Source organism: Rhineura floridana, chromosome 12 (assembly GCF_030035675.1).
Source record: "Rhineura floridana isolate rRhiFlo1 chromosome 12, rRhiFlo1.hap2, whole genome shotgun sequence".
Classification (NCBI taxonomy): Eukaryota; Metazoa; Chordata; class Lepidosauria; order Squamata; family Rhineuridae; genus Rhineura; species Rhineura floridana.
In genome coordinates, this window is record NC_084491.1 from 24,293,311 (window position 1) to 24,307,274 (window position 13,964).

At 43.8% G+C, this 13,964-nt stretch overlaps 1 protein-coding gene and 1 pseudogene across 1 annotated transcript in view; one reads left to right on the forward strand and one right to left on the reverse strand.

Moving 5' to 3' along the window:
- Nucleotides 1-1,044: 1,044 nt before the first annotated feature.
- On the reverse strand, nucleotides 1,045-1,891 carry LOC133368763 (methylmalonate-semialdehyde/malonate-semialdehyde dehydrogenase [acylating], mitochondrial-like; annotated as a pseudogene).
- An 814-nt stretch (nucleotides 1,892-2,705) lies between these two features.
- Nucleotides 2,706-13,964, forward strand: part of ATP6V1B2 (ATPase H+ transporting V1 subunit B2) — a 32,861-nt gene continuing 21,602 nt past the window's right edge. Inside the window, exons 1-2 of the mRNA XM_061592912.1 lie at nucleotides 2,706-2,948; nucleotides 13,805-13,860. Coding sequence (XP_061448896.1) covers nucleotides 2,825-2,948; nucleotides 13,805-13,860 — 180 coding nt within the window. The 5' untranslated portion in view covers nucleotides 2,706-2,824. The remainder of the gene's footprint in view (nucleotides 2,949-13,804; nucleotides 13,861-13,964) is intronic.

Here is a 13,964-nt window from a genome sequence, read left to right on the forward strand (position 1 = left end):
TATAAATCTGCATCATGCACTTACTAATCACCACGCAGGAGGAGGAAGAGGAAAAGATGACCAGCTGTGGCTGCGAAGAACCTATGGAGTGTCTCATATATATATATTAACTTCTACATGATTTTATAGTGCAAGAACTCTTGTGAGACTTGCTGAAAGCTAATCACTGAGGTATGGCCAGAACAGAGTGGTAGAGCACATACTTTATAGTAGGGCCCCGCTTTTCGGCGTTCCGCTTCTTGGCGTTCTGCTAATACGGCGGTTTTCAATTACAGTAGGGCCCCACTCATATGGCGCTTGTTCAGGGTTTTTTGGCATTTTTTGGCATGACACGCTCCGAGAAGGGCGTCGGGCACCATTTTATTGTCGGTGTTCCACTTTTCAGCAATTTTCGCTTTTCGGCAGGGGTCTGAAACCTAACCCGCCGTGTGAGTGGGGCCCTACTGTACATGCAGAAGATACCAGATTCAATCCCTGTCATCTCTAACACTGAGAAACACTATTGTATGAAACCCTGGAAAGGCTGCCCTCACTAAGTCAGTGTAGGCAGTACTGAGCTAGATGGATCAATGGCCTGACTTATATAAGACAGCTCCCTATATCCTTATGCAACACTCTGTATTATTATTGTTATTATTATTATTATTTCCATTTATAGACCGCTTACTATCTAAAAGATCTCAAAGCGGTTTACAATAGAATACACAAGGTACAATAAAAAACATATCAAATTAATTTACAAAGCAAAATACATAAACAATATCCATATATATAAACATGAATGAAACCTTAATCTTTAAACAACTAGTTTAAATAGTTTCAGACCTTCAAGGAAAATACAGCTGTGTTACTAATACAAAGCCAGGACTAAAAGGAATCACAAAAAGCTTTTTACATATTTCAAAATTTCTGCTAGAGAATTAACAGTTACTGAATATATATTTAAAGGTTTTGGGTTAATTATATTCAAAATATACTGTATGACAATAATGATTTCAAAGTTTGCCATGTTCAAATGAAATACCAAAACATCAGAATCACAACTCAAGGCATTAAAATTATCATTATTTTACAAGTGTTTTCAGGATCATCAACAGCTTTCCTATGAACAGAGATGTCAACAAAGATGCATAGTTTTACCATATTGGCCTGCACTCTCTTGCCATTCCTGAAACTCCTTTCATAGATATTTTCTCCAGCTTGATTAGATCCCACAAAGCTGATGGCTTTGATATCAGGATGGTCACAAATAAAATTCACAGCTCCATGTTGTCCGTGGATGATGTTCAGTGTTCCTTCAGGGGCTGCAGCATCCTGCAGCAGCTTGGTAAGGACCATGAGGACTCCTGACACATGCTCTGAAGACTTCATCAAGAAAGTGTTCCCACGGCCACTTTCCCATGGCCATGGGTAACATCCAGAGAGGAATGGTGGCTGGGAAATTGAAAGGTGCAATGCCTGCACACACTCCCGAAGGCAAACAATAGATGTAAGTGTCCATATTTTTAGTGATGGATGGAAGGGTCTCACCCAACATATGAGATGTCACACTACAAGCATGTTCAACAACCTGGAGGCCTTGGAACACATGTGGCTCAGCATCAACCAGGGTCTTCCCTTGCTCCAAGGTGATCAGTTTAGAAATTTCTTTCAGATTGTCCTTGATGAGCTGTTGGTAGCGGAGGAAGACCTGCTGTCAACTCAGAATGGATATGTCAGACCAGTTCTGTTAAGATTTCTTGCATAAAGCCACTGCAGCTTCCATCTCACTTTGGGTAGTTTTTGGGACACAACCAACCACTTCATTGGTGGCTGGGTTGTGGATATCAATCCATTCATTACTTTTGGACTCAGAAAATTTGCCATCAATGAACAGCTTGGTTGTTGGCAAGAAAAATATTCAGCAACTGGATAATTTGAATGTCACGTATCCGTTACATCCTTTTCCTGGATGTTCTTGTCCGTGTTTGCCAAGGGACAGTTCTTATTTGGTAAATACGAAGAAGCAGATGAAGGACTCTGTACATGTTCAGGGGCATCTCACTGTTCTGTGACATGACTTTATACAACAGGATCCAAGTCAAGCAGGTGATGCTTGTATTTACTCCACAGTGTTAAAAAAGGAGACACTCTGCACATGTTCAGGGGCTCTTCCCTGTCTAATGGCATGACTTAACACATATCAGGGTCCAAGAAAGGGCCACAGCTTAGTGATTGAGCATCTGATTTTCATGCAGAGGGCCCCAGGTGCAATCTCCAGCCACTCCAGGTAGGGCTGGAAAGAGATTTCCTGCCTGAAAACCTGGAGAGCCACTGCCAGTCGTTGTAGACAGTACTAGGTAGACCATTGGTCTGACTCAGTATAAGGCCGAATCCTAACAGCTGGTGTTTGCAGTTACTTTGCAGTTACAGTGCAGAAGGCACTCTGCACATGCCCAGGTGCAGTACCAAGCTCTATGACATATTCGGATCCAGGGTTTACGTTCTAGGAACTCCCCGTCGAGTTTCCGCTGAAACCAAATGCGTATTTTTTATTTTATTTTTCCAGGAGAAGACACCCCCCACTCGCCTCTTCCCTTCCAGGCTCGCTCTCCATTCCCTTCCCCTCATGTCTTCCCTCAGCACGCTGGCCAGCTCCTTTCAGCCCCTCCCTCCTCCTTTTCCACCACCTCCTCCTCCCTCCTTCCTCTTCCCCGCCCGGTACTTCCGGGTCTGTCCAGTTCTCTCACGGGACTCAGAGACAGGGAGAGGGAGGGGAGCCCTTAGCGAGGAGAGTCCTATATGAGCGCCTGCGCAGTAGCGCTGTAGCACAGACGGTGACAAGATGGCGGCGCTGCGGGCCATTCGGGGGATGGTGAACGGAGCCGTGTCCGAGCTGAGCGGTGGCGGGGCCTCGCGGGAGCAGGCGGCCGCCGTCACCCGCGACTACCTCTCCCAGCCCCGCCTTAGTGAGTATTGGGGCCAGGAGGCGAGAGGGAGGGTGGTTTAGCGTAGAGAGGGAGGGAGCCCCCCTCCCTCCTCCTCGCCTACCCATTTCGTCTCACTCACTGCGGGAGATTCTGTGGGGAAAGCTGCCAGCTGCTTATTCTTATTGTATGGATTTTGGTTGCTGTTCCTCTTTTAGAATTTCGGGCCTGCAGCTGTCTGCGCGAATACTTCCAGTGCAGCAGACAACTCAGTAATAAGATCATCATCCATATATTCTTTCTGTGGCGTGCCCTACGGGAATGCAACCCCTTTCCATGGGCTTAGTCAAGGCGTCCAAAATTTCTCTGGCCCAACACGGTGATACCGATTTTCACCCCCACATCCTAGCAGACAAAAAAAAAAAGAGGCATCATGTTGTAGATTAAAAGAGGGTCCTTGATGGGAGCTGGATTTAGCCTCTCTTTTGCTGCAGTGATAGAAAGGGGATGATTGAGAACATTATCATGAATGTATCCTTTTTCACTCTTCAGCTCACTCTGTGTGTATAGGGAGGACAGGTCACTTCCAAGGGGTTTCTAGTATAAAAATAAATGCATATAAATAATCCTGTGCTGCCCCTGACCCCCATTTGAGCTTTTTCGTCATGGTGCCCTATATTTCTGCTTTGAGGTCCAAGGTCTGTAGGCCTACCTCGAATGCATTCTTGTGCTAATTGCTTTCTTTTTTTCCTCCTTCCCCAATGTCAGAAGCATTTCCTCACTTGTCAAGGTCCCCCATCTGTCCTTCCTGCTGAGTTCTTTCCATGGGGTTGTGGTGGGCACAGCCACTCTTTTGTGATTTCTTCCCTTAAGAGTGAATTGGTGCGGCTTGGAGGTTGGGTGCTCTGCAGTCCTTGCTCACTCAGGCTGCAGTCCTGTGCACGCTTCCTTGGAAATAAGCCCTGATGAACCCAGTGGGGCTTACTTCCAAGTAGACATGCATTGAAGTTACCTACACGTCAGTGGTGGGGTAAGCTGCGGTGTCTGTCATATATGCTGTGCATTGGGGCACTGCGAAGTGGTTGTTCTTGGGCTAGGAGAGAACTGTATTGAACTTCCATCCCTGCTGGGGTTTTATATGTATAAATGTAAGCCTCTGGGTAACTAACGGCACAATCCTAACCATGTATACTCAGAAGTAAGTCCTGTTGAATTTACTTGATTTACTCCCAGGTAAGTGAGTTTAGGACTGCAGCTTAAATCAGTAAACTTCACTGTGTCATCCAGTGTTTGTTTTTAAAATATGGTTAAGTGGAGTTTACCCCTTAAATGAGGTATGAGGAACCTTTGGCCCCCCAGATGTTGCTGAGTTAGAACTCCTGCACCCCTAGCCAGCATGGGCAATGGCCAGGGATGATGTGAATTGTTATTCCAGAATTGTCTGGAGGACCAAAGGTCCCGCACACCTGTCATATTTCAATGTGTTTAGGATTGCAGCCTGGATTAGGTAATTGATGAGTGCTCTGCCTCTCACCCAATTAGCGTGGGAAACTCTTTCTAAAAAGAGACAACATTTCACAGTGCAGACTCTTTGCTGGGCCAGATTATTGGCTGTGCTGGTTGGTGCCACTCAATATACAAGAGAGACTGCTAGCAAGCTCTCATTTCCATATTGATAAGTGACAGATGCTGGATACGGCTTATATTTTGTTCTCATTGCCTGAAGATGTTAGAAGCCCATCTTATTTTTTTAAAAAAACAAAAACACCCAAACAAGGCTGTTGTGGGTTGTCTTGAAATGGTAAATGAGAAAAAGTGGTTGTGAAACATTCTGTAGGTTGGCTAATCTGCCCAGCTGAAATCTCAAGGTCATGTGGTAGACTGCAGGATAATGTGTGGCAACAGATGGAGGCAAGATGGCTCTTGTATTATGGGATGTCTAGCTCTAACATCACAGTGTAAAACGTTTCTGGGATGGATGTTATCCTTTGGCATGTGAGAAGAGCTGTTAAGTCTGTCCCTGGGCCTTTGGTATATAGATTTATTGTTGTCTGATCAGGAAAGAGGGAAGTATAGGTTGATATGCATCTCAGGAAGACATGTGCTTCCCAAAATGTGGGAGGACAAAGGCTGCACATCTTATCCTTAAAGCACATTCCCACCCTCCCCCAAATAATCTGGGAACTGTAGGTTGCTAGGGGTGCTAGGAATTGTAACTCTATGAGGGGCAAGCTATAGTTCCCAGATTCTTCGCGGGGTGGGGGACATGCTTTGAATGTGCTTTAAATGTATGGCGTATACACAGCCTAAATAAGAACTGTAGACGTAGAAATTGAAATATTACATGGCTGTGTTTTGTTCCATGACAACTTTTAGAGAGGTAGCTGTATTAGTCTGCTGCAAGAGAAACAAATATTCTTGTGTTACCTTAAATCAAAATACTGCTTTTATTTATGTGAGGTTATGAGTGCAGTTCCTAGTATTTTTGTGTGTTGGTTTGTGTATGTGTATATGGAAATGGACTGCCTTCAAGTCGATCCTGACTTATGGCGACCCTATGAATAGGGTTTTCATGGAAAGTGATATTCAGAGGTGGTTTACCATTGCCTTCCTCTGAGGCTGAGAGGCAGTGACTGGCCCAGGGTCACCCAGTGAGCTTCATGGCTGTGTGGGGACTTGAATCCTGGTCTCCCAGGTCTTAGTCCAACACATGATATATATATATATAAGATTTGAAGGTCTGAGTCCTGCCCAAGAAGGGAGCAGAGAACTTGTACATCTCACAGATCAATAATATTTGTTTAAACCAGTAGGTCATAAGAAATCAAAGGCCATAGTAAAAACTTATCCTGGGCTGGAGGCCACATTTATTTATTTATTTATTTAATTTCATTTTTAAACCGCCCATAGCAAATAGCTCTCTGGGCGGTGTACAAAAGATTAAAAGTACAGAAATACAAAATATCACAATAAATAAACTGAAACAAAGAGATTTAAAATTGTAACATTAAACGCTTTAAAATGCCTGGGAGCATAGCCAGGTCTTAACCTGGCGCCGAAAAGATAGAAGCGTCGGCGCCAGGCGTATTTCTTCGGGGAGGCTATTCCACAATTCAGGGGCCACTACAGAAAAGGCCCTAGATCGAGTAACTGTCCTCCGGGCTTCCTGATGGGTTGGTACCCGGAGGAGGGCCTTAGACGCTGAGCGAAGTGACCGGGTCGGTTCATAGCGGGAGAGGCGTTCCACAAGATACTGCGGTCCCACGCCGTGTAAGGCTTTATAGGTCAAAACTAGCACCTTGAATCTGGCTCGGAAGCAAATAGGTAGCCAGTGCAAACGGGCCAGAACAGGTGTTATATGTGCTGACCGGCTGGTCCTCGTCAGCAGTCTGGCTGCTGCGTTTTGCACTAGCTGAATCACATCACATCACATGACTCTGCTATGCAGTGATTCACTTAATAGTCAAAGATCCCAGAAAACTGGAGCAACTAAGGCTGAAATCCTCTGCAAACCTTCTATGTAAATATGCGTGGAAAGGGGCTGAAAAAACTTTTGATAGCTCCAGTGTTGGAAACTGATTTAGCCTTTAGAGAGATGTCCAACAGTTAACATTTAAAAAACTGTTTTGAGGGTAGAAAAATACATAAAAAGTGGATTTGCAGGGCCACATTGAACCAAAAATTGAAAACAGTTTTGAAAGAACTGCATTTAGAACTGCTTTGAAGTAAAATCACATGCATCTTGAAAAGGTGCCTCTCCAAAGAAAGAAGCCTCACAAGCTCTTGAGATAGGTGAGAACTGTAGGTGTCAGAGTGCATTTTGCAGGATATAGGACCCAAAGATGAATCTGTGATTGTTGAGGATGGAGGGGGAACACTTTTTTTTTTTGAACTGGTACACGTCTAAAGGAATTTATTTTTAAAAATATTGAATAAAGGTGGTAGAAGTAAAGCATCAATATGCCAGAGGTCAAAAGCCGTTTTGCCACATGTGGCAAGTGGTGACTGTGTTGGAGACTAGGGCTCTGAGTGATTGTCTTAGAAACCATGTGATTTGAAAGTAATGAATTCAGATTTCCCCAAGAGCTACAAACATTTTAAATTTAAAAAACAGGCATATCTATAACTTGGATAGAAATTTCTGGCCCATTGTCCATGAGAGTCACATACCTTCAACTCTAGGATTTGTTTCATGTTATACTTTGCCATGGTCTTCATCTCATTCCCTTCTTTCATGGTACAAATTGTGTATGTTCTGGAGTGAAGGATTTTTTTTTTACATGTGTCTGTTTTATTGTTTTCAGCAGTGCCTTCCTGCAAAAGCCCTCTGTTCAGTGGCATTGACCTAGGCGTATCTCCAAACTGGGGTGGATTTTGGGGTTGCTACAAGATTGAATTGGGATATGAGAAAGCCAAGTTCTAATCTATCCCCTTCTCACTTTTCATGGGAAGCACATGTCTGACTGGTGTGTAGTCATAGCACTTTGGAGGTGCTCTCTTAAGAAAAAGAGCCCTGCTGGATCAGGCCCAAGGCCCATCTAGCCCGTAGTCCTCTTCTCACAGTGGCCAGCCAGATGTCTATGGGAAGCCCGCAAGCGCAAGACTTTGGTACTGTGTCATTCTCCCCACTTGTAATTCCCAGCACTTCACCACAGCTCCATGTTTGCAGCCCTAAAAATAATGGTGTGCTCATAACAATTCCTCTTGCTGTATTAAAAAATGAATTGCTGCTCATCTCAGCGATGAAGCTTCTTAAGGGTTTGTCCAAACCACCCTTCTCCTGAGCCCCAAGTTATTGGAGGGAAGGTGAAATACATTTGACTCCTTTGTCATGGTCAAATCACTTCCTACTGAAGTTTAAAACTGTCAGTAGCTCCTCCCTTTGTAGAGATGGTGGACATATTAAAATAGCTTACTCCAGCGGCTGATGGAATTTGAAGGATTCCTGAGAGCCTTCAGGAAGGCTGGAATGCCTGTCAGTGCCCCAGTGGCTATTTGGAATGTGTAGATGACTCTGGTATTAGACACAGTTGCTCCTAAGCACCTTCTTGGTTTAGCAAGGAGTTTGGGGCTATGAAACAAGTAGGGAGACAGCTTGAATACAAGTGGGGGACTCTGTGGATCTAGCCAAGTAGAGGCGATGGTGGAGAAATAATTATTCTGTGCTATCATTATGCCTTCACTGTACCTGTGAGGGAAGGGCCTTTATGGAAAAACCGTAACTCACTGGTAGAGCATCTGCTTTCCATGCAGAAGGTCCCAGGTGCAATTCCCAGCATCTCCAGGTAGGGCTGGGAGACACCCCTGTCTGAAGTCCTGGGTAGCTGCTGAGAGTCAGTGTGGACCATACTGAGCTAGATGGACCAGTGGTCTGGCTCAGTATGACAGCTTCCTATGTTCCTGTGCCATTCGGCAGGGGGCCTCCCCCAACTTGGCCCTCCAGGAGACATAAGTTAGTTATTTATTTGATAAGATTTATATACGACTTAATTAACCAAAAATAATTCTGATAGCTGCAGTGACATGTGCTACTCTGAGGTCAAAATAATTCATATTCACCTCAGTCATGCCACAGTTACGATATTTCAGTCTATGGATGTATCCAGAGAATCATCTAGCCCAGTTTTATTGGTTGGATTTCAGTTATTGTGGCATGGGGATGTGGACAGGTTGGAGAACTGCGGCCTAAGCCCTGGGTGCTTGACCCTTGTCCTTTTTGGCTCATAACACTGACCAGGGAGAGCGTGACCAGCTTGGAGTTAGTGAATGCCTGTTTGAGAAAGAGTGGTTGTAGCTGCCTTGACGGAGGCAATTTGTAAGTCTGCTCTTGAAGAAACCCTCTTTGGACCTAGAAATCATAATAATTATTGGCTGATGCAAGGTGCTTGAGCTGGTGCTTTCAGTGCAGCTTCAGCCAGAGAAAGATTATTTAATTCATTTCAGCCTGGTTTTGGTATAGAAACTGCCTTGCCTGTTCTGGTGGGTGACCTATGCTGAGAGACAGAGAGAAGGAACAAGGTCAGACTTGGTATAAGATAGCTTCCTATTTGTCCACCTTACTTTAGGGGCTGGGAACCTTTGGCCGTCCACATTTGCTGAACTACGACTCCCATCAGACTTTACTGTTGGCCATGCTTGCTGGGGCAGACTTGTAGTTCAGCAACATCTGAACCCACCCTGGTCTGCTTGGATTGCCTATGACTCTCCATGGTCTCAGACCAGAGGCTGTTCATATCACCTGTTTCCAAGACTCTCTTAACTGGGGTTACCAGGGATTGAACCAGAAATCTTTCTGTGCTCCACCTCTGAGATCTGCCCCTAAATAAGTTATGCAGGTGGTTACGTTGTTGTCCAAATTGCAGGCATGCAAAAGTTTGTTTATTCACTTGAAAAACTAGTTGTCTTTTATATTCGTAGCATGGAAGTTCCTTATGCTGCTTGGGTTACTGTAAATCAAGGGATGTGTGATAGTTATGACAGCAGGCTAAACTATTTCTATTGTGAAACTCATGGAAAGGGGAAATCCAACCTTGCAGCAGTGAAGATTGGCTGCATGGGCTTTGCAGACTTGTACAAGCACAGGAACGAACAGATTAGATCATGCCAGATGGGAGTGGTCCAGTGTGGTCAGGCAATATCTACAGTAGCAAAAAGGGGCCAACTCCCTCTCCACACTTTTGCTGATGGAATAATTTGCCTCCATGAAGATGTTGTAAACTAGTTTCTCTTTATTCAAGATTAAAAACCGATGCTGTTGGAAATGCCGTAGTCATTTCATACCCACTTTTGCATATTGCCATTCTACTGTATCTTAGTTAGTTGCCTTTTTCCTTGTTGGGTGTCTGCCCTTTCCCTTCCCTTGCAAATGTGGTTGTCCCCGGTGCAGAAATGAGGATGAGGAAACTAGGGGCCAGTGAAGTGAAGTTTGTTTGTGAAGGATGTCATTAATTATATGGTGATATTATTGGGCTCCGTATCTACCTAAGAACGGATGTGTCTGTGTTGGGAGCCCTTCCATTTGTGGCTTCCCAGGAGCTCTGTTGTTCAGCCAGCTGTTTTACATCTTGATGCAGTACCACTAGCATCAGTGCACAGGCATCCTGGCATAGCCCCAGAAAGCTGTTAAAGGTCTCCTCTCCAAAGAGAAGGGAAAGCAGACAAGCAGGAGGAAGCACCTGAAGCAGGAACTATGGAGGGAAGAGGGCAAGGGATGCAAGAAGTACTTTGCCTCCCTTCTCAAATGATACACAAGGTGAGAAAGACCAAGAAGAGCCGCCAGCAACTAGCCTTGCATAGGGCAATGAAGGCTTCTAGAGTCCTCTAGCCTGCTACTAACTCTCCTTTCTGCAAGCACATGGGTTTTCTTGGGGGGGGGAGATTTAGGGGGCCAGCTGCCATAAGCCATGGGTCAAGGCTGGGCCTTCTGAGGCAATCTCCCTTTTTAACAGATTATCAGTCTACTGAAGTAGCACCGAGTGTAGGCTTTCAGCCAGTTTGCTTAAGCTGTCTGTGCGATGGTAACTGACTTGCAGATCATGATAAAACAAGGATTTGAATTGTTTGCAGAAATGGCAGGAAGTAAGCTCTGTGCCTGAGGGGGTGGGTGGTGTGCAGACAAGACCGTCACAAGTTAAGAGTTCCCCAGACTCATGGCTGTGTGTAGCTGGGCTGAGAAGTAAGCAGCGTTTGAATCCGACTTGGAGCATTTCACTTTTCAGTAGTGGGTCAGTATTAGGAACATTTTGCTAATTACAGATTGTTGAAATATTAAGCAATATATAAATGCTTTTAAATAAAAAGGTCTTAGTGAATCCTTGATTAAATGTGGCACACAAATAAATTTTTCAGAATGATTCTCTTGGTTGGTCTGTTGTGATAAGACAGAGGAGCTTATTTCAGGCACCTTCCAAGTAATCTATCTGTTGAGTTACAGGACAGCTTTTATTGTATATCAATAGACTTTGTTACCACTTACTAACAGTGTAAATATCTCAGTGTTGACATAACATAGTTATCATGTACTTACATACCTCCAATAAGCAAATCCAAGCTGCTGTTCCTCCAGAGAAAGTTTTGGACTGTTGGTTCATAATGATCTCCACACATCCAAAAATCAAAACCAAAACAAACATCCCTCGACAGCATAATTCTAATGGTAACTTCCACCAAAACTGAAGTATTAAAACATTGCTTCTAAACCTTGAAGAAAAAACAATTTTATTTTTGTGTGTGTTCAATGTTAAAAGCTTTAAGGAGTGATGTTTTATTAGCTCAATTTCAGTGAAAGTTACCATTAAAATCATGCTGTTAAGGAGTTTTGGTTCCTCAATGCTTTCTTGTGCTGGACAGAAGTCTGATGAAGGTGACTCTTGGCCACACAGTGTCTTGTGTTTGCTGTAGCAGACTAACACACCTGCCCTTCTGGATACTGCTGGAAAGTGATTGATCCCAAAACTCAAGCTTGGACATTAGTCTTGTCATTTGTGTGTACTCGGGAGCAAATCTTACTGAATTCAGTGAAACTAGTAAGTGTGCTTAGTGGTTTGCTGTCTTGCTGCACAATCCTCTGTATAGTTCTGAGGACATATTTCTAAGTTCTACTATGTTTAACGGGCCTTACTCCCAGGTACATAGATTGCAGTCCTAGTCATATTAGTTGATTACCCTGTTCTAGAAATAATTTGCCATGCTTATCCCTTCCTTGAGTGATTAATGATTACTGCCGTGTGAGTCTGATAAAGCCTTGTGGCTTACTAAAAAGCTTCTCTTCACAGATCATGTGAGGTTGAAGCATTTGACACACTTGGGGAGAAGTATGCTCTTGGAGAGGGCAATTATAAACTCTTATTGTTTGTTGTTCAGTCCTTGCCCCACCATATATCTCATTTTTTTACTGTACAATCTTTTTAAAAAATTTCCTTTATGCATAAAAAAATACTCAAGGTGGCTAATAATTTTAGAAAACCAGAACAATTATTAAAATACAAAACTAAAATCAGAGTACAATTATTACAGAATAAAGCAGGAGCCGTAAAATGCAGTTTAAAAGGAAGCATCTAAAATGTCTTTTGGGAGAAATGGATCTTGGCTGCATATGAAGAAGTGAGCAGCAATGAGTCCAGGTGAACTTCCTTGGCCCTAGTGTTCCAGTGCCATATAGAGAAGGTCTTGTCCTTCATGCCCACCTGCTATACTTCTTAGGGGTGGGGAACACAGAGCAGAACTTTGGTGGAAGTTTTTTTTTAAGGGTTGAGGAGTCTCGCATGGTTGCTGGCAGGTCCCTCACATCTCCAGTTAAAAGATCTTGGGGAGCAGGGGTGGGAAATATTCCTGTTTAGGGCCTTGTAGAGCTACTCTTAACTAGCATCAGTAAGGTAGTGCTAGCTTATATGGACAAATGGTCTAAGACAGTTTCATGTACAACTACATCATCTGGGTCACTAAACCCCTCTCCTCCCAGTGGCTTGTGAGAAGCAAGGAGAAAATAGCAGCATTCACCTGTTTGTTCAGAGGAAATGGAGCTAGTGGAGAGTGAGGGAGCAACCATGATAGCAGATAGGAAGCTGTCCTTTCCAGGAGCATTAAGCCTGGCCAAGAACAGAACGAGTTTGCTTGGGAATAGCCTTCCCAACCTTTGGGTCCCCGGATGATGTTGAACTACAGTTCCCATAATTCCTGACCATTGGCCATGCTGGCTGGGGCTGATGGGAGTTGCAGTCCAGCAACATCTGAGGACCCAAAGGTTTGGATAGGCTGCTTGGGAACATTGTCTTGCTGCTGCTGTTGCTTGCTCCTTCTGTCCCAAAATGAATACCAGCTGAAATGGGATTCCATTACACATTTCCTTATTATGAGTAGAATATGTTGGGTTGATGGAAACAGGCAGATTATTGCCAGTGTTCAGAACCAGAATAGTGAGCTAACTGGAGTAGCAGGACTTGAAAATGTGTGTCCGTTGATCCAGTGCGCTCCAGAGTTGCTTAACTAAGCAATAACAATCTTACATAGCTCTATTCAGTCTGTCAGTTTTGTTTCCAAGCATTTGAGATGGTGCAGATAACTTGACACAGTGTAGATAGGATTGTGTTTCCTTGCTTTTGGCTAAAGGAAATTCAAGCTTGTAGTGTTGAACCTCTGGATGACTCTGGGGCACCTGGCATTACTTTCTTAAGTTCTGTGTGCCAGGGATTCTGCCCCAAAGGTGATTCAGGCATCTAGGGATTTGATTTTTTTTCTCTAGTCTTGCCAACAACTCGTATCCCATGAATGTAAAAGGAGGTAGTTATCAGCGTCAGCAATTTGCACAGCAGTTTGATAGGTAGTGATGGAGACAGTATTGTGCAAGTGGGTTGGCAGCACACTGAAATGGTAAAAAGAAGAACCACTCTGGCTTTTTTAGCCATGTCGCAACAGTTAGCACCAGGGCTGTGGAGTCAGTACATCAAACCTTCAACTCCAACTCCAACTCCTCTATTTTTCTACTGTCCAACTACGACTCCTCTATTTTTCTACTGTCCGACTCCGACTCTGACTCCACCCAAAATTGCTTCTTGTCAATCAAAATTTATTTGGAAGTTGGAGTCGGTACATTTCTACCGACTCCTCCCAAAATTGCTTCTGACTCCACCCAAAATTGTTTCCTACTCCGACTCCACAGCCCTGGTTAGCACTCCTGAACAAGTGACATTCCTTTAAATGCAACATATTCACCAGGTGGTCGTAACCTCTCTCCCAAAGATGGCCTCTCAAACATAGCATAATGGATCACACTAGGATGTTGAGTAGAGAATATCTTGATATGGTTCCTGCCCCTAGAGTTGCAAACCATGCATAATCACTTCTCAGAATGTGTTGTATTAAGCTGTCTAAATAGATATCTCTCTCTGGTTATTTTTCAGCATATAAGACGGTATCTGGAGTCAATGGGCCACTAGTAATCTTGGATCAAGTGAAGGTAAAGTTGGGTTTTTATGGATTATTAAATAAATAGGATTAAATAAAATAAGATTTTTCTGATGTGTTTCCAGAGGCTGACTTGAATGTTCCTTCAAGGTTTTC